The sequence below is a fragment of the Echinococcus granulosus genome, assembly GCF_000524195.1.
Source record: "Echinococcus granulosus chromosome Unknown EG_S00017, whole genome shotgun sequence".
In the NCBI taxonomy this organism is placed as follows: Eukaryota; Metazoa; Platyhelminthes; class Cestoda; order Cyclophyllidea; family Taeniidae; genus Echinococcus; species Echinococcus granulosus.
This window is the reverse complement of record NW_020170397.1, coordinates 275,035-298,337: the sequence shown is the minus strand read 5'-3', so window position 1 is coordinate 298,337 and position 23,303 is coordinate 275,035. Positions and strand designations below refer to the sequence as shown.

General features: G+C 44.5%; 2 protein-coding genes across 2 annotated transcripts; one reads left to right on the top strand and one right to left on the bottom strand. All coding sequences in view use genetic code 11, as the record gives it.

Annotated features, from left to right (window-relative positions):
• Positions 1 to 453: 453 nt before the first annotated feature.
• EGR_03301 (Myosin heavy chain, striated muscle) lies at positions 454 to 9,708 on the bottom strand (the record flags this gene model as incomplete). The annotated part of the gene is made up of 23 exons (XM_024492550.1): positions 454 to 533; positions 786 to 1,125; positions 1,269 to 1,613; positions 1,784 to 2,478; positions 2,712 to 3,252; positions 3,590 to 3,914; positions 4,288 to 4,520; positions 4,598 to 4,912; positions 4,987 to 5,662; positions 5,738 to 5,995; positions 6,038 to 6,155; positions 6,242 to 6,329; positions 6,883 to 6,938; positions 7,075 to 7,195; positions 7,274 to 7,453; positions 7,540 to 7,710; positions 7,783 to 8,294; positions 8,371 to 8,469; positions 8,516 to 8,579; positions 8,660 to 8,858; positions 8,950 to 9,134; positions 9,306 to 9,449; positions 9,520 to 9,708. The coding sequence occupies 23 exons, from the start codon at positions 9,706 to 9,708 to the stop codon at positions 454 to 456; spliced, it is 5,934 nt and encodes a 1,977-aa protein (XP_024352951.1).
• A 12,088-nt stretch (positions 9,709 to 21,796) lies between these two features.
• EGR_03300 (hypothetical protein) lies at positions 21,797 to 22,687 on the top strand (the record flags this gene model as incomplete). Its single annotated transcript, XM_024492549.1, has 2 exons — positions 21,797 to 21,928; positions 22,412 to 22,687. The coding sequence occupies 2 exons, from the start codon at positions 21,797 to 21,799 to the stop codon at positions 22,685 to 22,687; spliced, it is 408 nt and encodes a 135-aa protein (XP_024352950.1).
• Positions 22,688 to 23,303: the final 616 nt, after the last annotated feature.

Here is a 23,303-nt window from a genome sequence, read left to right as displayed (position 1 = left end):
GGTGATTTAAATAGGCCAAGGGGAGAGAGGGGGGAATCTCCTTGGTGCTCCTTCCTCTTACACCTCCCTTACTGCCTCCTCCTCCTCCTCCTCCTTATTCATTGGTTGAGACTTCATCATCGCCATCATCATCATCACGAAAATACTATTATCAGCCAGATGAGTAACAAACGCGGCGGCGGCGGCGGCGACAGGTAGAAGGATGGCGAGAATGAATTGATGGCGAAAAGTAGGCTCCTAGACGGAGGAGGCGGGTCAGGGAGTTCGTGAGTCAGCGGGCACATCTACCTAGCCAAGGAGATAGGGTGGAACGGAACGGAGCTGAGTGAAGTGAAGTGGAGGGAAGCAGAGGTTTAAAAAGCCGAGGGTGGAAGATACTTGCGAAAGTTGCTGCGGTCTCACGGTGTCTACACGAAAGCAATTATTTTGGGAGACGGGGCGGATGGTGACTGTTCAGAGTGCAGTGTAGTGTAGGCATTTGTATGTGGGTATTAGTGTGTTTCGTTGACGGACCGTTTCATGGAGTTGATTTACTAAAAAGGGAAACAACAAATAATGATTTTATATGATTCTTTAAAATTGTCATTCAATCACTGCCTCGATTTCATGCCACCTCGTCTATACCTACAGCCACTCAGTCATTCTGTATGCTAATCATAAACATTCCCTTCATATTGGAAGGCCTCGCTGGCTATCCAGAGATGACCGGGGATTCTGTAATGTAACTAACATTCAGTGTTGGAGATAAGAAGAACTGTTCTGAAGGGATTACATGATGATGAAACAAACCTCCTCTTCATGATCCGCGGTGACGGCAGCCATGGCGCGTACACGAGCGGTGTGCGAGTTAACGGTGCGACCACCGGCAGCCGGAGTGGCGCTAGGTCCACGGGACAAGGAAACGGAGGAACGGTTTTTGGCACGCAGCTTCTGCAGTGCCTGCTCCGCCTGATCAGCACGCTCCTCAGCGTCCTCCACCTCGTGTTGGATCTTGCGATACTTCGCCAGGTTCACCGCAGCAATCTCCTCTGCTTCCTCCACCTGTCGTTTGTACGTCTTAATCTTGCCCTGAAGTTGATCCACCAACTCTTGCAGACGGTCGTAGTTCTTCTTGTCCTCATCCGCCTATAGAAAAGCCAACAATTTACCCACTGAAAGGTTTTGAAACAATAGAAAAATGGCTTGGAAATATTCACTGATTTCATCACCATAAAATTGCGTCCAACAAATCAGACATCCTCCTAGAAGTTGGGGGTGGGGGGGCGTACCTGCATCGTGACCTCCTTGAGACGACGATCAATCTTGCGATAGTTCTTCTGAGTCTCGCCATGGCGACGCTGTTCCGCGTCTAATTCGGTCTCGAGTTCGCGAACGCGTTGTTCCAGTTTGGCGAGGGCTTTCTTGCCACCCTTCATTGCGTTAGCCTCGGCTTCTTCCAGACGAACTTGGAGCTCCTTCACCTGTTGCTCGGCCTGTTTACGAGCCTTCTCGACGTGTTGGGTGTGCTCTTGCTCTTGACGAACCTCCTCGAAGACACGAGCGCTGTCGGCCATTGCCTTCTTTGCCCGCTCGTCCGCCTGTTTGGCCTCGTTTGCTGCCTCCTCAAGATCGGCCTAAACACATTCAAGTGAATCAAATGAGTGTGGTAAATGATAAATTGGAACTAGTTGCAAGACTTCTAAAGAGCACTTCATCGTATCGTTCACACCCATAGGTGCATCTAAAACTACAAAGTTTTATTGGGCCATGTGAGGGAGTAATTTAACGAGGAGCGGGAACACACCTGCATGGCAGCCAAATCAGCCTCCATTTTGCGTTTCATGGCAGCAAAGGAAGCGCTCTGCGCTGTCAACTCTAAAGCACGGTCAGAGGCTTCAGCGCGTTCTAATTCAGCAGCCTTACGAGCACGTTCTGAGGTTTCTAGATGGGTGCGGAGGTCATCCAGCTCTCCAGCAAGCATCTGAGCTCGTCTCTCAGCTGTTGAAACGTTCTCACGAAGCTCATCACGAACATGTTGATCCTCTTCCATTTGAGTTTCCATCTCACGAACCTGTTGTTGGAATTTCTTCGCATTCTTCTCCATTTCAGCGCGTCCACGGTTAGCGGAGTCCAGCGCAACTTCCAGTTCGTTGATGTCCTGCTCCAGCTTCTTCTTCATACGCATCGCGTCCGCTTTGCCCTTGACCTCGGCTTCCAGAGAGGCCTGCATCGATTCAATTGCGCGCTGGTGGTTCTTGCGTGTAGCCTCAAATTCCTCCTCCTTCTCTGCTAGCCGGCGGTCAATTTCGGAGCGGACTTGGCTAAGTTCCAGAGCGGCACGCTGAACCTTCGCCTCTTCCTGCTCCAAGGCTGATTCGGCTTCCTCCAAAGCTGCTTGAAGTTCCTCCTTCTCCATCTCAAGACGTTTACGAGCCTTATCAGCTTCGTGGACTGAGCGACCTCCTTCTCCAAGCTGCTCAGTCAAGTCGTGAATCTCGTCTGTTGGAGGAGGAGAGGAAGAGACGCAAATGTAAATACACCTAGGTACGTATATGCAAGTTGTCTAGTACGATTAGCAGCCTAGGAATAAAGCACAGAAACTATGACCCACAGAGAAAGCCATCAGAGGACAAATACACTGAAGAACGTGGAAGAATTTGTGCTCGCAACAACGATTAACGCAAAATTATTGAATTCATGATGACAAGTTGACCATGGGGGAAGGCACTCACCAGAGAGGTTCTTGTTTTCGCGTCTGACAGCCTCAATCTGATCATTAGCCTCTTCCAACTGGGCCTTCAGACGGAACACATCAGTGGAGTAGCCACGTCCCTCACGCTGAGCATTTTCCAGCTCAGCCTGCGACTCGGCGTATTTGGCCTGCCATTCGCCCAGAGTCTTGTCAAAGTTCTTTTGCTTCTTCTCCAGTTGACTGGCCAGTCCGTTGGCGCGCTCCACATCGACCATAAGATCTTCAATCTCACCCTGCAATCTGGCCTTGATCTTCTCCAGCTGACTGCACTTCTGCTTCGCAGACTCGGCGTCGGATTCGGCCTCCTGCAACTTCGCAGTGAGACGACGTTTCATCTCCTCGAATTCCTCGGTCTTAATGTCGCCCTGGCCTTTGCCAACACCGGCAGCCAGTTCCGACTGCAGTTTCTGAATCTGGCGCTGCATGTCGGATTTGGCGGACTGCTCCTCCTCGAGGGACTCACGAAGAGCATCCAGGTCGGAGGTCAGGTTACGAACCTCGGAGGTCAGCTTGGACTTAGCCTGAAAACAAGGGCGAGGAAAATAACAAAATAAAGTCTTTTGCCAAAAGCTTCAACATTTGTACCATAGAAAGGGTGACCTAATTTCACAGAGCATTTCTAGCAATGTTTAATCGTCGTTGCCGTGTGAAAGTAGTTGGATTAAACAACTAGGGATCCCCTTTTCTAGGGCCACTTTCCAGAGCATATCAACCAACGGAGAGGAGCGGAACCATACACATATGTATTCGGTTCAACCGAAACTAACGAATTGGAAGGTCTATCTTAAAAAGGCAACGGGTATATAGTGAGGAAAATGCTCTAATCCGTGTTTTGCAACTGCTTAATAAGTCACCTACCCGAGATTCCTCGTCAAGATTGCGTCTGGCCTCCTCCAACTGGCTAGCCAGCTGTTGCTTCGCCTTTGACAACTGGCCAAGCTGCGATTCAGCCTCCTCCAACTGGCGTTGCAGTTCAGTGATATCCTGAGAGAGACGAGCCTTCTGCGAGCCAGCGTCGGTGGCCTGACGAGAGGTTTCGTCCAATTTCGCTTGCAGTTCAGCCAGCTGGGACTCGCAGGTCTTCCAGTTCTTCTCCGCGTTCATCTTCTGCTTGGTAATGTTGGCAATCTGGGATTGCAGGTCGTCGCACTCGGCCTTCAAGTCACCCTTCTCCTTCTCTACCCTGGAGTGGAGAGATGTCTCCGATGAACTTTCAGCATTTACTCAGCCTTAGAAAGTATTTGGCGGTACTCAATACAGGAACACCAACGGCGCATGTTCTTTGTACATTATGCCACTTAAAAATAAAACTTATTTTTTTTGCAAAGCCTAGACACCACTAACTGGCAATCCTTCATTAATGACATCTACAAATAGAGAGATGGGTAAATTTCCCATCAGAAAAAGTGCTCCGATCAGATTTGTTTACCCTATGGTCCTACCTCGAAGTTGACACCGTTTGTTCGAAGTATTTGACTCGACATACATGCGGAAAGCACCACCGGTTGGTTGAGTCTATTTAAGCTACAACCATGGATAAATTTCCTCACACTCACTTGGCTTTGAGTTTCGTAGCCTGGTCGAGTTGGTCAGTGATCTCGTTGACGGCATCAGCTTGCTTTTTGCGCAAAGCCTGCACTTGTTGCTCATTTTGAATGCGAGCCTCCTCGAGGTCACGCTTCAATTTGATCAACTCGGCCTCGCGCTTCTTGTTGAGATCCATTTGAGCGGCAGTGGCCCCACCTTGCTCCTCAAGACGGTCGGAGACCTCGTCAAGCTCAGCTTCAAGCTGAAAGGTAATCAAGTAAGATATGACAGATTTTCTAGATGTTAAAAAGCGGAGACAAAGTTGACAGTATACCGAACCTGCTGGCGAGCCTTCTCCGCCTTGCTTCGAGCAGCGCGTTCAGCCTCTAAGTCTTCCTCAAGTTCGGCAATACGAGCCTGCAACTCCTTGATTTTACGTTGGAGTTGGTTGATCAATCCCTGGTCCTCCTCACTTTTGCTTCCCATGTTGGCCATCTCGGCATCCTTACGACGCAGCTGCTCCTCAAGGTCACGCTTGACACGCTCCAAGTCATCCACATTTTCTTGGGTGGACTTTAGATCACCCTCAAGCTTCCTCTTTGCCTTCTCAACATCTCCACGAATCTTCTGCTCACGGGCAAGATTCTCCTCCATCTAGAAAATGAACCGATCTCTTATGTATTGTACATAGCAGGGATTCTGTGAGCTATTTAGTCTTTTTAACTGACCTCGTCAAGGGTGGATTCAAGTTTGGCCTTAAGTTTGTTGAGATGGTTAACCTTGTCCTCCTCAGCTTGAAGAGCTTCAGTAGTGCGCTTGTTCTGTTCCTCAAGAGCCTTTTTCTCCTTATTCAGACGAGCAATTTGATCCTCCTGCTGCTGCATCTCGCTCTGGAGCTGTTTAATCTGATTATCCTTAGCCTGTTTCTCCTGCTCGGCCTTCTGTAGAGTGCTTTCCAAATCCTCAACATCCTTCTTCAGCTCGTCAATTTCAGCGGCAAGCTTCTTCTTGGCTTCCTCAAGATTCTTGCTCGCGTCCTCCTCATCGTTTAAGCGTTCCTCCAATTCCTTAATCTGTTGTTCCATGTCAGCCTTCTGGAGGATCAACTTGGACACCTTCTCCTCGGAGTCAGCCAAGTTATCCTGCTCGGTTTGGAGTTGGAGGAAGATATCATTCTTCTGTTGAAGAAGGGTCACATTTTGCTCCTCTAGTTCCTTCTTCAGTTTTTCAAGTTTCTCGAATTCTTCCTTCATTTTCGCCAACTCCTCAGCGGCCTTCCTCATCTCCTCTTCCTGACGAGCGATGTTCAACATCGGCTTGACCTTGGTGTAGAGTCTCCACCACGGCCAAGTGCGCAGGATCAAGTACTTACGAATGTTGCGTTGAATTAGAGCAAGGGCGGTACTGTCAATACATAAAGTAAAACCATGCCGACTTAATGGACTTCATTAAGAATTTTTTAGTAGGAATCAAACTCACCGCTGGTCTTGCAGTTTCTTGTACTCTTTGCGCATGAGGTAGCCTCGAATTTGGGCCTGGAAGTTGGAGATAATCTTGTTTAACTTCTCATCACGCATGTCTTCCAGCTCGGCCAGAGTACCCGCCTTGAAGAAGACCTTAGTGTTGCCGCATTGGTAGCTGTCTTTTGATAGCTGACAGGCGTCGAGGATCTTCTCAGTCACCTGTTTTCCATCCACGAATCCGGCAGGAATAACATTAGGTGCCAGAATGGAGTATCTAGACGGGAGAAATGAGAAAAAGCCGGACGTCGAAACCTACCGTTGTTTGAACTCGGAGTAGACCATTCTGTTGGGGAAACCCTTGCGGCAAATACGGATACCCTCAAGCACACCGTTGCAGTGAAGCTGGTGCAGCACCAAGTGCGCATCTATCACACCTGAAATGAGGAAAATCAACCACATAAACCCACTGCTACTTATATTAAAATCAGTAGAGATGAACTGTGAGATGGTTACTACGTACCAGGTTGTTTGAACTCGTTAGGCACAATGCACCGAATGAAGCTTGGGCTTGTGCTCATCAAGTTCTTCATAAGCTTGTTCAAAGACTCCTGAAGGGGGAAGACATGGGGGATAAACCTCAGTAAAATCACTAGAGAAGATCAATTTTCGTACCGTTTGCTTGCAGGCGAGCAGGCAAACATGCACCATCCAGATCATGCGCATGCTTTCCCCACAAAACACCGTAAGATCTTTCTTGTATCCGGTGTGGCATTGTGCCACCTGATCTATATCTGACTACGATAAATAGAATGGAGTAACGATAGAACGCGTAAGATCTGAACTAGGGAAGTACGATCAACAAAGAATCTGGACTAAGGGAACAACACAAATGGCTTATGCTCCTTTATATGTACTCTGTGTGTCCCAGAAATGGTTTGCATGGCACCGCCTTTCCTTCGCTTTGTGCCTGTATCTGTTTTCAGGGAGGAAGGATGGTTAAATGGCTAAAACAATGCATTATCAATAGGCGGGCACTGCTTAATCCCAACCCACACAGTCCACCCATTCGATTTGTAGTGTTAATAATTCAAAGCATGACCCAAGTCAACGTGCGAGGAGTGCAGCGGGCAACTGCATTTGGAAATGAAAAGCCGTCTTTACCCGATGTGTATAGGTAACGGTCATGAAAGAGCCTGACTTCTTTTTCTTGGTTCCATCTAGGGCAGCACCAAAGCATAAACATTAACAACAGGTCAACTACTACTTAATAAATACAAGTAGGGTGGTTATTGGGCCTAGTTTGGTCTTGTGTTAGGAACGGGATTAAGGTATGACTTTCCTCTTTCGTATTACCTTCAGGAGGTGCAAACATGTGGGCAACCAGGGTCTCCTTGGATTCCTGCAGCAGATTCACCACAGTATCATTCAGTGGATCCTTATTCTTATCCAACCATCCAGTTATGTTGTAGGGCACCTGAGAGAGAGAAGGGACGCTTCAACATCTCATCACATAATTATACTTCAAGTTTTCAAAGCCTGAAAAAAAACTTACAGAACCGGCGTAGTGGTGAAGCTCAAAGTGAGCCTCCTTCTGTCCAGCCTTAGGAGGCTTGGGCTTCGCGAAGTTCGGGCTCTTACCGAGATGGTTGTCGTACAGTTTCTGCTTGAAGGTCTGGTCCGTAGCCTTGGGGAACATGCACTCTTCCTCCAAGATGGACATGATACCCATGGGCTATAGAGTAGATGAAAGGAAAAAAAGGATTGCCATGGTTTGTCTCCCTGAGAGTGGAGAGCCTCAGCAGAAGTTGAAGAACCCACCTTCTCAATCAGGTCGATACAAGCTTGCAGATCCATACCGAAATCGATGAAGGTCCATTCAATGTTCTCCTTCCTGTATTCCTCCTGTTCCTGCACGAACATGTGGTGGTTGAAGAATTGCTGCAGACGCTCATTCGTGTAGTTGATACAGATCTGTTCGAAACCGTTTTCCTAAAAGAGCAATGAAGGCAGTAGACAGCAACTCAGTGGAAGATCGCCTCAAATTATTCACCAATAACTCACCTCGAAGATCTCAAAACCGGCGATATCCAACACACCGATGAAGTATTGGCGCTTCACTTTAGTGTCCAGCGTTTTGTTGACACGAGCGACCAGCCAAGTAAAGAGACGCGAGTAGAGGGACTTAGCCAAAGCGTTGACGGCGAAGTTGACCTGATCAAGATTTTGACCCTTAGTCACGAACTCGTTGCCGACCTTGACCTTCGGTTTGAGGAAGGAGTTGAGCAGGTCCTTGGCGTTGACACCCAACAAGAAGGCGACCTTTTCAGCCTCAGCCGTGCCATCAGCTTCAGCCTGCTCTTCGCGTGGACGCTGCTTGAATTTCATTTCACCCATATTGACAACCGAGGTGGTGCACTTGAACAGCGACATCCTTTCATCGTTGGAGAAACCGAGGATATCAATAGCCTCATCAGTGAGCTTCATCTCCTCCGCGTCATCCACACCGTCGATGGTAAGCTCGCCCTGATTGATGAAGGAGTAGAGGGCAGGATCGGCAGAAACCAGAAGCTTGTCTAGAGAAAGTCAAATAAAGGCGGATAATATGTGGATGGAATTGAACAGTAGGTTAACTCAAGATGCTCCACTTACCGTGATACTTCTTGCCGTAGTCGGAGAGCAGTTGGTAGAAAATGTGGAAGTTACGCTCTCCCTTCATTTGTGAGGTGACACGAGACTTCTCCAGCAGATCTAAATAAGTCGAGATGATTAGAAAGAGGGTTGAGGGTGGACCTACAGAACTCAATGTCAGCTCCGGCAATTTTTCCCGTCGTGCCGAAATGGATACGAATGAATTTACCCTAAACAAAGGAGAGGAGGTACGAGGTAGAGACAGAAGAATACGCGGACTGGAGATGAGGGCCATCTGTGCAGAACTTACGAATCGGGAACTATTGTTATTTCGGTTTGTCTTGGCGTTACCGTAGGCTTCCAGTAGAGGGTTAGCCTGAACAATTTGGTCTTCCAAGCTACCCTTCTTTTCCACTTCCTCACCCTTCTTTGCAGGGTTGGCGGTAACAAAGGCAAAGTACGAAATGACCTTTTTCGTGTTCTCCGTCTTACCGGCACCAGACTCACCTCTGTGGAGGAGGAGGAGAAAAAGGGGGGATGAATGGGAAGTTCTGAAACACGCAAACACAGCTGCAAGGAAGACCCGAAGTCAAAACTCACGTAATCAGGATGGACTGGTTCTCACGATCCGCCAACATGTTGTGGTAGGCGTTGTCAGAGATGGAGAAAAGATGAGGTGGCATCTCAGCGCGCCTCTTTCCCTTGTACTTCATCGCAACCTCGTAGGAGTAAATCGGATACCTCTTGTAGGGATTCACAGCGACACAGAACAGACCGGAGTACGTCTAGAACAACATGACGCACGTAAAGAATCCTTCGGTGTGGAAAGGGCAGCCAAAATGGAGTGCTGCTAGTCAAAACCAGGAACGCAAATAACACCTGTCTCCTTATAAACGCATAAATGGATGGAGTATACATGATGTCACATATTTGAGACGTGGTGGTAGCGAACTCACGTAGATAAGCTTGTGATAGTAACGAGCACGCAGATTCTCCAGCACAGAGGCATCATTGAGGTACGTCAGGTCAGCCATATCCTCCGCCATGATGAATTTGGGCGGATTAACTTGTTGAATGTCATCCTTCTTGATTTTTTTCGTCTAGCGAAAGGCAAGGCGAAAGTAGAGAAGGGGTAACGGGACGGATGAAAGGATAGAGAGCAGGACTTACATTTCCATCCTTAAGCCTAACCGTGACCGTATCACCGCTAGTCTCCACAATATCAGCCATAACGTAGCCTTCCTTTTCATCCTCCACCCAGGCAACGCTTTTGGAGTCGAAGCTGCCAGCTTCGGCTTCCTTCAGGAGGGCTTTGCGGTCTACACCAAGGTATTCGAAATCGGGATCAGACGGGTCCATTGCTGTTGGTGTTGGTTCTTTTGATTTTTAATCAGCGGTAGCAGTGTCTTCTTTTTCGGCAGTCTTCAATCGAGAAGAATTCTAAAAGAAAGACCCAACAAAAGGTATCAGGTTGAAGTGAAGAGGAAATTGCTTGTCATAAAATAGATCCAAGAAAGGAATGGAGCACGCACAGTGCAAAAGAAGAGTCGAATCGAGGGAACCGAGAGCACGAATAAGAGTGAGCAGTCGAGGAAGTTTGGTGGCAGTAGTATCCGAGGCTTGCCAACCGCGCGTCTACACATCGGGAGGATGGGAGCAGGGTTTTATACCTCTGCATAGGCGGCCCGTGGCAATGAACCCGCCTGACCAACAATACTGCAATGTCCACGGTCTCCCATTGGTTCGCTGTGTGCCTGCGGTGCGAACGTGTGTGCAGGACTGACGAGGCGAATCAATGCGGTGGCAGTGTGCGCGCAAACCCCCAACGGTCGATGGTTGGCCCGCACGTGCGCACCTCCGCACACACGCTTGTAGGCGAGCTTTTAAAAATCACATCACATAATCACTTTTGCAGCGACCAAGAGGGCAAAAATCGATAATCAGCTGGTAGCATTGACTCTTCGAATGCGCGGTGACAACCCGCAACATTCAAACTTATGCAAAAAAGACTTACTAAAGGAAAGAAGAAAAAAAATGTAGATCCGTGACAGTAAAATTTCATCAAGTGTTGGGGAACCTTTTTTGCATTTTAAAAATTAACTCAAATTACTAGGAGGAAAGAGAAATCAAATTATGTCATCTTCGTGAGATTATGAAATTAAAAGTAAAAGATTATATTTAAACTAGAGTACCAGTTAGAATGTAAAGGCGGGATTTATGCTTATTAAAATGACCCTAAAATGAGCCTCTAGAATCTTGTTCCCATAAAATGGGGAAGAAGGAAGGGAAAGACACACCCAAGATGCAAAATGAGTCTTTGGCATAGCCAGGAAGTCGGAATAGTTGTTTTAAAGGCGTCCCAAATCTGGCCCACATCATCCGCCAGTGGACGCAAAGGCGAGGCTCCATTACCGGGTTCTCGGGGGGCACTGGACCACCGATGACCAAATGTACTTTAATCACTTGAACTGCTGTTCATCTGATGTTTTTTAAGAAGCAGATGAAAACATCGTCAGAAGTGGGTCAGGTGAGAAATTTGGGGCTGGGAGGAAGCCGGTTAAAAGCACTGAAATGTGTGAAATTCCTCATGTATTATTCTTAAATGACTTATACATGGATAAAGTTGATTTTGTCAAATGCCAGACTCCCCTAGAACCACTGCTTTATCCATCAGTATAATTCAACCGTCGGTGATTTTTCTGCCAAAAATCTCCGACTTTTGCAAAGCTTTCTCCGCTTTCTCGCATTCCAAATAAAGTGCCATCATTTACCCTTTCGGTCAAAAATTGATGAATCGAAAGAATTCATTTCAAAAAAGCGGCACTTAGAACACTCCTTTCCGGGTCCAACTTCTGCAATTTGACCCCAACGAATGACGTCATCTTCGAAGTCGCCATGGTCCCTGTGGCGGAGGGAAAGAGTTATGACACGAAATACAGCGAAAAAGTTTTGGAAAAAAAACTCAGGCGTTCTAAAGCACTCTTAAACATAATTAATTTTATCGCAGCCAGCTTGAAATGCCGTCCCCTTAATTGGAAGCAATCTTTTCCTTTTTTTGAAAGCCGTTTCACGGGTTAATCTAACTGCAGCCAGCTGGAGTGGGATCGGGTATTTAACACTACATGATTAAAGGACCTTAGTATCCATTGTTCTAAAAATAATGGAACTGCGCTACTAGTCACCAAGGTAAGCCAATTGCCAAAACTCATGGAAGATATGCTTTCGGTGGAACCACTACACGTGTCACATATGTGTGACGCTGGGAGGAATCACATTTAAAGTAATTTTTAGACGCGTACTGCGTTTGTGGTTTATGATTGCATAGTGGCAGTGCCATTCCCATTAGAGTACCCCATAGATGTGGGAAAATCTAACAGCTAGTCAGGTGGAGAGGTCCAAAAATGTTGTTTTGAGATTTTGGGGGTAGAGGTGATGGTTACACCTGACCTAATTACCTGGCAAGCAAAGAGAAACCTTAAGTTGACCTAATTGGGTTCTCGACCCCAAGCCAATTTTACAAGGCATCTTTTTCGCGTCCCCAACGCATTTACGATCTCCTAAACCGATTAATCAAACTGCCATGGTATCGCAGTGATGGGCGCTTAGATTTGGTCAGTAGCTCAACTTCCAAATCACCTTCTACTAGCCGTCCGAGAAGGGAGAAAATTGCAGTAAATAAGTTGATAATAGAAGTAGAGAATGAATTTAGGGTAAAAGGCTAGTTGGAGAGATCATAGAGGGTGACGGTTGTGTGAATGAATGGTTGAGCAAATGAAAGGGACGAAAATGAATGATTACGCGGGTTGACAGATTCGTGATGATGGCGAGCAATGGGTGGGTAAATGATGTGATGGACCGATTAAATACGGGCGGGTCACCGATTCATGAAGAGCCTTTTGAGTAACTGTTGAAGCAGTCGAAGTGGAGTAGAGCAATCCACTAAGGTCTTCTTTAAAAGGACAGGCTAATTTTGAACACTAAGAGATGAATTTGGAATGAATAGCAAGATCCCATCATCAGCAACTCCACTTTACCCATCCAGCGCCTTCCGAAGGGTGCTGCGGCCTTGCCAGAGCAAGGTCACGGGGTCATTGTGACGGCGTCGCACGTATCACCTCTTACCGAGATTAAATTTTTGACATTTTGGACCAATTTAAAAATGGAATTTATTTAGTTTTATCAGTAATTCTACAGCGCCGTTCCCTGTTTCTACAATTAGCTACGCATTCCGCGTACCACTGTCGGCAACCCATTGTTAATCACTTGGACCGCACCACGTTCTCCACCCAGCGCATTTCGTGTGCCAATCGTGTTTGTCTCGGGGATAAGCAAGTCCCAGGCATTGAATAGGCACTGTTTCCTATTTTGGCCATGTCACATCCGCATTGTTCTAGCTACGGACGGTGCGAAGCCCATTTCTCGGCATGCCTACATATCCAAAAGGACTTGAATAAGGCCCCATATAAATGAGCTACTGCGCAATCGGGAGATTATGAGGCCGGAATGCCAAGAAGTTAAGAAGCTTAAATTAAAAGACTATGAAAGAGGGTGCAGGAGTTTGCTAGACCACTTTTAAGGCTCCCTCTAAGTGACTCTCGCCACCTAAGGCTTGGAAACGGTTACCATAATGGCGAGGTTTAGTGCCGACTTGACCCTGGTAAAGATGATCGGAAGTTATGACAGGGTGTAGATTGTTCCAAAACCCAGAGGCCATCATGGACAATTGAATTTTGATGCTTCAAAACGTGTCTTATCATCAGAACAGAATTAAGAGAGAACTAAAAAAATACTTTTTAATTGCAGAGAGTGTCCGAGGGAAACAGGCACTAGAAACTAAGATAATGAAAAAATGTGCCTAATTTCCTCTGACTAAGCATATCCTACATCTTTTTCATTGATTTAATCCCATCCAGTCTGTTTGGCACGCGAGTGGAGGAGCCTCTGTGAAAAAGCACATGTCACATATTTGTGACACGTGGGTTAAGCAAGAAAATCCGATCTTCATTTACGTAAAACTCATAGCTAAAATAGTGAAGCAGTTAACTTTTAAACACTGGAAGCAGTTGTCAAATTCTGCGTCGAGAGAGAGTTGTTCAGGCAAAACTTCCAGCTTCAACCAGACTCCGCAACTTGCATACGTCCAGGAGGTGACAACTGTGAATACTTGACAACTTTTTGAGGTGTCTTTGAGAAAGACACCAACAGACATGTTTACAATGATACTAATAAGGTCACCGGCATCTTTTGCAATTTTGAACGTCCTTACCGAACTAAATACAGACTGCCTAAACATTACAAGTATGCACTTCCCTCTTCTTCTATATCCCTTTTGGTCATTTATGAGTCTTGTAGGCCTTCACAGCTACACAGGCGGAAATGCATAGGTCCTGTCACTTGTAAACTACCTCAATCGTTGGTTTTTGCTGTTGTTCTTATGCCTTTTGCCAAGAAGAAGCAACGAAAAACTGACGCACAGACACCTATGTCGGAAATGGTTACTACCCTTGGCCGCATTAAAAGTAGTAGAGATTGGCAGTGAAAGAAAAAAAATTTATTAAAGGAAATACTAACATTATCAACATGTTTAGTCGGCAAATTGCAAACCCCCTTGATTTAAGCTCCATGTTCAGCTGATGTCAAGAAGGAAACCTTGAAATATTCCATAACGTTACCCGTTATCGGGGTGTAGACTAGCTAATAAATTTAGTAGAATTTGGAGGAAATTTCTTGCCTCTTTTCACTTACGTGATGACTACTGTTAGTTTGCATGACCACTACCGAATTAGGTAGCAGTTTACAGCTAAATGGGGTGTAAATTTTAATATTACTTAGTGTAGTCGCTGAAAAAGCAATTCAGTAGCATCACGACTGAAAAGGGGGTAACAAGAAAGTTTATTTGCACAATTGGGAAAGGTTAAAAGAATTTAATGACTTACTTAACACAGCGTTGTGGTTACGCTGGCACTTAAGGCTCCGCCACTGTAATCCTGCTCTGCGTCGTGACCTCGGGGGCATCCCTGTATCCTCACAGCCCTTCTTATCTCGGCGATACATATTTTATCCGAGAACCACGAATCCTTTCGACTTCAAAAAAGACATCACTACAATGCTGACAGTGGCAAATAGATCTGGTCCTAAAAAACAACTGTTATGATTTCTATAACAGAACGCCATATCCCGACGTAGCGGTAAAGGGCATATTGCTGGAAATTGGAGAATTTGAGACTACTATTTTCGGCAACTACCTTAATCCCGTTTTCTACAGGAATGCTATCAACATCCAAAGCGACACTAGCCGTGAACCATGTGGAAAAGTTCTTTATCGAACTGTCTACGGTGCCTGTATGGAGGAGCTAATGAAGAGAGCACCAGATACCTCATCCACCCAGGTAGATAAATAGCAGGGCAGCACCAGAGTAAGAACCAAGTGGTAAGGAGAAATGGGCGCAAAGCCCTGACTTTTACTAAATCGCCCTGCCTTTTAGTCCAGTGTTCTAACAACTAGCGATAGATATGCGGAATGGACATTCCTCCTTCCCATAATAGTTCGCAAAAAATGTGAATAATTGCACGTTTAGTAAGGAATGTATCTATGGTTTATTTCTTCCCACTAAAATGCCAATAATCTTCAAAGGATGTTGGAAACCAAATCTTATCTAAAGATGTCATTAATCATTGGCGTGCTCTGACTCAACTCTATTAAGCCAATTAAAAATGAGTTTGGCTTTGGGCCAATTGCAGTGCGAGCTGGCCGCAGGCCTCTCATTCTATTGGCTACCGGCTGCTCAAGTTCCTCTTAATGCTCGACCAAATTTAAGCCAATGAGATATTAGCAAAGCGAAGCACTATAGCAACCCATATCAAGGCTTATTTATGTAAATCAGAAGAGTAAAGTAGTTTGCAGTTTATTTTTCTCTCACAGGAAGTAAAAATTGATAGCCGAAATGTCTCTTGGTTTTTACATAATTTAAGAGTAAATACCACAATGAAATTGGAAAATTATACAGTTCATGCAAGCGAAATAATTAATTTGGCATACAAGCAGGCCTTGTAGCAATTGTTGAAAAAAATTATACATTGATAGGTTTGGGTAAATGTGGGGGTTATTTGTGGAAAGTATGCACTGGCTTCCTGGACAGAGTGATAAAAATTTGATTGGCCTCCTTTTATGGGATAATGAAAAAGGAATCGGGAGGTGTGCACAGGTCAAAGAACACTTAACTAAGTGGGTCTACGATGAACGATTCCAGCTACTGTAAATGGGCTTATTTCTGGCATATTCTATTTTAGATGCAGCATATTAATGTAAGGGTAAATCTTTTGAACAGTAGTGAGAAAGTTGGTATCTTAATGGGGTTTGTAGCATCTTTAAAATAACGGGAGGATACGAGTTTTGCAAGAATCCAAAGTGTTCTTTTTGCTAAATGTTCCCGCTGAGACTGATTTATTCAGTCACCTGAGAAGAGGAAGTTGTGATGGTAGCTTGTAGGTAAATCAGTCTCATTCACTTGTGCTTACAGATGACAATAAACTGAGTTGATTGCTTGACTACCTAATTTATTACCTTATGCTCGATCGTATATTAAACAAACAAGCGTATCTTATATCCGATCCGAAAGATCCACTTATCACTCGAGCCAAGCCTCCAAGTTAGGCACTGATAAGGAAGTTGGAAGAAAGCCAAACGCTTTTACCTTCGTCTTCTTCGTCTTGTAAATAATATTAATTCGAACTTTAAAAGATTTTTTGTGTGTTTTTCATCAAAATAATTAAAGTTTTTGTGAAGTCGTTGCTAGCTAATGCAATCTGGAGCACCATACTCTACTAACTGAAGCGTGCAGTCTTTGAAGTGTCAAAAGTCCATCCTACTACGCATACGAGCTCTTCAATCTCCAAGCTTTATGCCCTCACCAACTTTGGTCGAACATCCTGTTAGCCTTCCACCAATTCTATGTGCTGATGATAAACGATTCCTTCATAGTTATAATTTTTTTTCGCCTTTGTGGACAAATTGCCACGCTGCATTAGGGGGGGCGCAAGCAAACCCCATTCAAATGGCTAAAACTCCTAGTACACTGTCGGTTGGATACCAGTCCACCTCGGCCAAAAGAGCCTTCCAAAGTGATGTTAACCTCGAAGAGGCTAGTCCATTTATGGGCTCTAACAATCTCCTTTATTATCATGGCGGAAACTGTTCCCAAAGTCTCGAATTCGACTTTGAAGGCTTGCCTACTCTGTGCTCCTGCAAGCAGTTTTGTGTTGTCATATTCGGTTTGGTTAAATGTAAGTACAAAAAGCTCTCCTCTGTTAAATTTTTTTATCATTTTTGCACAACTTACTCAATTTATAATAAAGATATCATTTAGCTTGCCGCAATATTCAAAGTGGTGGCTACTACTATTTTTAACCAATTGGAAATGGGCATGACAAAGACCATTTCTTTTAGTCTTTAATTCTGAATAAAGGTGGCATCGACTTGCCAGCCTAAAGTCTTTTTTCATTACCAGCCACCTTTTCCTCCATTTATCGTGAAAACATGCCTTGAATGCACCCTATCCCCATAAAGTGATAACACCTAGGTTAGACGGCTAATGGGTTAAATATAGACCAACACGCCCAGACGTCAGCCAATCAGCATGGGCAACCAAGTTGAAGCTTACGTGTTGCTGCAAGGGCGAGGGAGACCCTGCCCGAACCAGCGGTCACGTTTACACCACGCGCTGCCACTGGACTGCACGCCGATGTGTGCGTGTCAGTTCAACCCCGGAGCGAGGAATCCCACCGAACCACCCACTGATTCCTCAATTGGGTCCCAAGTCAGGCGAAATGATGGTTGTGGTTTTTGATGGGTGGTAAGTAGTTGCACTTTGTAACTCCTGGGAGGCAGTAATGCATAATAACAAGGCAGATTCTGCAAGTAAAAGTCAATGTACAGTGCTGCAGTTGTGTGTAGGCTCAAGGATCTGGGACGTATCTCTACGACGTCACATACTACTGAAATGGTGTCCCAGGGAATCCGTCCAACAACTTTAAGAGCAGCAGTTAAAACTAAAACGAATTATCGATGATCAGGAAGAAGTAAATGACCAATGCTTTCATTAATTAAGTATTCCGCAATGAAGCCTGTGATCTCTGAAGTACTACTGAAACCATCCATATTAGTTACCGGATTGGTGACTTAAAGCCGTGGTATTTTCTGCCTTCAGTCTAGAAATAATCGGAAATTTTAGCTCATTTTATTATTTTAATGCTTCGATTGTTTGTTTAATCCTTCGTTTTGGTTTCGCGGGCACTTGGTCTTCTGCCTTTGTGCTTCCACTGGGCAGCAAGGTCGCCGGGCGGCCCTCTACACCGGCAATGCACTTTCTGGCCTAGTATTACATCTTCTTTTGTCTTCAGGAAAGACTCGAGAAGCGTTGCCATAAATACCAAATATTTAGTATTGAGAATGAATTCAAAAATCATTTCTTTTGCCCAGGGACGATCTACAGTTCGGAAAAAGAAACGAACGCTAACAATCTGGCAAATGACTTCTTAGAATTGATGTTTATATTTGCAATTCGTGGAAAATATAATTTGTCCTTGACTTCTAATGCGAATTGGAGTTTTCAACTAGAATACCCACTTGTCCAGTAGATGGAATGCTGAAGGCAAGGCAACATGCCCATGCTACGATTGGTTGATGAGTTGATATACGTGGGGGCCGATTAATTTTGAGGCTAACTGCCAAATGAAAAAGGCACCTTTCGCACTTACACGCCTTCTTGCATTAAATTAGTTATGTGTGATCGGAACGGAAGAGGCGAGAGAGGGCAGCAACACCTCACGGTAGCATTCTAAAACTAGACGAGAGCCGCAGCGCTGACTCACTCCAATTAAAAATGACTAACTCGTAATTACCGCTCTCTGTTCTACCACTGTGACATGACATGGCAACAATCCATTTTTAGCCTTTATTATAAGGCCATGTCACTTAATCAACATCGACTGAAATTTGTCAAGTTGCACGGTTAAAACAACTTGACAACTGACATATTTGAAATTGGCCAAATCATCTTACTTAAATATTGTCAGAGGATTCACAAAAAAATTACTTGTGAATGCATTGCCAAAATTTTCTGCTGCCAAAAGACGTTCATAATATTGTTTTTTTCCAAAAAATCGATTTTCCAATGCTCCCCTCAGCTGAGCAGCAGTCATCGATTTTCTTCAAAGCGATCGATACCCCCCTAAAACATAGGCGCGTCTTTCAAGCGCCCATTCAGTCAGGCTTCCGCATGGAGGGCTTGATGACTTGGCCAGTGTGGCTAATTTTTTGTCAAGGTCAGAAGAAACCCTTTACATTTACCAATTATTTGTGTGCTCAAATAATATGAAGATTTCCCTTTAAAGGAGATTTTGGGGACTAAGTGGTTTTTTGGTATTATAAGGCTACAAAAATTAGCACCAAGGCACTTCCGCATGCACACATACACATCCATTCATCCAGTCATCGTCTGCAATCCTATTTTCATTCGGTCAACCGCCTGCAATTCCACGTTCTCTCCCACAGACGCTGCCCGCACAACATAGACCATATTTGGCTTCTGATGTGCGTGCAATCGATGGCCGAGTGCGTTGTCTGATTGGCCAGCCAAGTGTCCAAGCGCGCACGTGCCGCGGTGTGCAGGCGTGGTGGTGATGTAACCGTGTGGGGAGGAGCCGTAGCGGACTTCAAACAGCCACGACTTTTGAAGTAACCCCAAGGCCAGAAGAAAATAACTTTATTGGTATTTTGGAGAAACAGTTTGTGTGATTTGGCTGATTGTGGTAAAATTCACTTTTAAGTGTTTTAACTAGAGAAATTAGCCATCTTGAGGAGCTGTAAATTGAGGGAGGAATAATCTACTAGATCCTGTGAAAAGTGGAGACAAAGAAATGATTTCTGTGGCCATAGAGCGGTACGGTTTTAACCATCAAAAGTGATAACTTGGGCAGTCTAGTATGCTGTAATTTGTACTGCGCATTTAATATAGTACTCATAAGGAGGTTTAATCATGCTACTTGGTATTTTATAGTAGATTAATGAAAACTGAAATAATATTTAACCGTCGAAATTAGCAAAGTCGGAGGGAAAGGATTTGCAAAATTCGGAAAATAAATAAAGTAGCTGAATCAACGGAATCAATTAGGGCGTTGGTAAAAGTAGGTCTACCGGAATTCTATAGTCAAATTTATAGCACTGTTAATGACGGACGTTTAACAAAGAATAGTTAAAAATGAATGCAAAAAATGGGAATTTATATTTAAATACGTGAGTTATCCAGAGGTCGAGAGCTATACATCCGAAGCACTTTGAGGCCCTTTCTAAAGTCGTCAAAGTCATTAAAAAACGTACACGTCACTGGAATACACAATAAGTGAAAATCTAGTAAAAAGACTAGATGGCCAAGCAGCAAAGTTAAATAAGGTAATCGAATGCTACGATACTGCTACAAATAACTTTTGGTAATAGCGCTGTGCAAAAAAGCCTTAACAAAGATAAAGGTGACAACAGAAATAAGAGGAATTTACCGATTTTCCTTATAACATAAGAACTGCAGGAAGGAAATAATTAACAAAATTGCAGCAGAGATTTGCCCAAATGCCACACTTAAGCAGTTAACGAGCCGATTAGAGCAAGTGGGAGACAAAGGCTATTTACCCACAAAGCATTAATGTAATATGATGGTGGTTTATCCCTCGGTATTAGTGAGGTGCCACTTTTTAACTTTTCAATATGCCTTCTTGTACCACGCCGAGTGGGCTGGTCTTTAGGCCATTCCAAAAGCCCAAACACCTTCTCTGCGCTGAATATATATTCTGCCCGAGTATTGTATCTTCATTCGTCTTCAGGGAAAACTCGGGACGCTAAATTAATAGTTTGGATAATCCTACATTTCAACAACGTAAGATATTTTTCCCTAGCAGATTTACCCTATGAAAAAATCTTAGCCAAAACCAAAACCATATATAGATAAAAATTAAACATGCGTAGAATATGGAAAACCGTGTAGTTCGGCGATTTAGTACAGTCGGAATTTAGTTTAGTTGCAAAAATCCGAACTTCAAAAGTGTTAAAAACAACCTAAAGCTAAATTAGAATTAAACTAAGTTGATTTACAATTGTGTAGAACACAGCAAAATTGTTTAACACCATCATCATGCGAGACTTAACCTTGACCAGCGCAGAATAAGGAACTTGCCTTCTTGCGGCCATCGGGAGAGCTGTATACGCATGACTAATTCTCAGAAATCCCTTTAGTTTTACGTTATTTTTGCATTAACTTTAAGTATTATTTCACAAAATTCAGATCACTTTACCTGATCCTGCAAGTGTGCTGAGTTTAACTGTTGTGGACTGCTCCAGATCTACAGAGATGCGGACCATGGATGAAAATGAAGTTTTAAGATATTTCTGCGATCAAGTAAGTTGCAGTTTAGTTGCCATTAGGAAAATGAACTAAAGGGATAGCAAAATCTCAAAAGTATTCTCTCTCATCCCCAGTCATTCAAGAAACTTTGAGAAGCTGGGTGACGGCGCACTTTGCGAGGCATTCGGTTGTTAACGCAAAAATGTACTTCTCAGGGTGATTCCAGCTTGTACAATAACTTGTCTGAGACAAATGTGATAAAAGCCCTCAAGCACTGCCTGACTTCGTTGCCGCCTGCCAAGTGTCTATACTTGCCAAGGCGCACGGGTCCGATTGCAGCACGAGCAACTTTGGGAGCACGACCCGTGTCCACGTTGTGCAGGAATATGCACCTACTTGTATTAGAAGGGCTCGGCACAAATACATTTTCTATGATTGTAAAATTGTTTTATAAACATTCGAAGGGTGTCTTTTATGATGCTTTGGCAATTGTTACTTCTAGATGGTTATTTTTACATGAGGGTTCAAAGTTTTATCCACCAAAAATTGATTTGTTTTTCCACCGGTAGACATCAGACTGATGTAACAATGTTTAAACATTAGCACGCATTTGTCTGCCTATTAAAATGGGGGACTGCCTTGAAAAGTGGCGCTACATTTTGCACAAGAAAAGGCGCTAAAGGGATGAAAATCTTGGCCAATTTTTAGTTAGGGGCTACGATTTGCCTTTTAACGTAGACTAAAGTTTTACTTGGTGACATTTATCCTATTTTATTTCCAGACGCTGAGCCCTCCTGGACACAGCTGCGGGCTGTAATGGAGTGTGAGCTGTGTGGGCCTCCGGTTTATCGCATCATCGCATGTTGCACACCTGTCGCCATCCTTATTCCACTCTTTTCTTTAGGTAGTTTGCACATTATCCTTCCTTTTTTCGTAGCATCCTTGTGCACAAACATGATTGCTTATCCCTACTTAGGACGCTCTTGCGTTGGCTGTTGGCGGGAGGCAGCTGAAGTTTGAACATCGAAATCTCCATCTAAGCAACATCCTAATAGATGCGGTGGGCAAGTGGAAGGATTGTTGCATCCAAGTGTCACCCACTTCTCGTCTCGACGGTCGAGTCTACCAACCTTATCATGAACCCATCGTCAAGACTTTGGATTTTACATTCTCTCACCTGCGATTTGGTGCGTTGTATCTTTCCTCTCTTCCATCCCTGCTGTCTACTTTAGTGTGACAATATTGAGAACGTTAAAAGGTAGAAAAGGATGGATATAGCTTTGTTCCCTCACAGTTTTGTTCAAACACAATGATTTATGTTGATTGTCTGCCCCATTCCCTGACAGTTATGAACTCAGGAGATAGTAGAATGAGGCATTCGGCATGCTAAAATTACCTCTTGAAAGCTGACGAAACGACCTTTGTGATAAACTGCTCTTGCCTGATGACTTTTTTCATTCTTATCTCTAGAGGATTCCACAACTTTTTTTGATTGCAATACCTTACTCGACCTCTTTATAGAGAACGATAATCTCTAACGTAAAACATTTCAGAAATTGCGGAAAGAGACCGAGTGATTGATACACCCTTCGTATCTATTAATATGAAGAAATTGAGAAAGGGAGGGGATGACTTTATTTACTACCATATTTCTCATTTTTTTTCCATAGTGGAGACTGGTCACTCTACCGTCCGCGCAACAACGTCTTCTGGCTGGAGTTCCCAGCAGAGGCGCACTTGGTGAGGCATTAAAGTGGATCCGCGTCCAAGCCATTGTGACGAATACCATGACGGTGTCAGCGAAGACTCCAAAAGTCAGGCAGGAGGAAATACTGAGCTTATCGGCAGAACCAATGTCCGCGGTGGATTTCATCAGACTGGCGGAGAAGCGTGCTCCTTACCTCTTTCATCCAAAAAATTACCAAAGAGGCTGTCAAACTAGATGACGGGTGTGAGGAGAAAGACTGCCTTGCTGATCAGAAATAGGTAGTTGCTATCCTTCGGGTCGTTAGAAAACTCTCAATGCTATCATTATCTTTCTATCTGGTTTCTTTTTTATGTGTGGATGCTAGACCTCTGAAACCTTTGAACATTTAACACTGGTAAATAAACGATATCTCCAAAACTCAGTCGTTTACGGGGAATCATGACTAAGTCGTGAGTCCAGACGTTAGCCTCGATAAGCTACCTCATCGTTATCAGGGTCCAGCTGCATCTTTATCGAACTCGGACACCCGACCGGGCAACGTGATCCCTTGGCACATCACTAAACCGCTAACGCTGCGGCTGTAGTCAGGTAATAAGACGAGGCGATAGCATGAATCTGTCTGGTCGCTGTTCACTCAGCTTTTCGACAAGATGGACACGGTCACGACGTCTAACTACGACGATCCACTAAGCTGACTTGCACGAAAAAGCCTTGACATGGCTCTACACTGAATGGTTTAAAGATATCTTCCCCTCAGGCAGGCACTACCAGGTCGGATAAGAGGCTGATTACTTTGAATGGAAAATAGGTTCCTTTTAGAGAATTGTTAACTGAACTGGGGCACCCGTTTTATC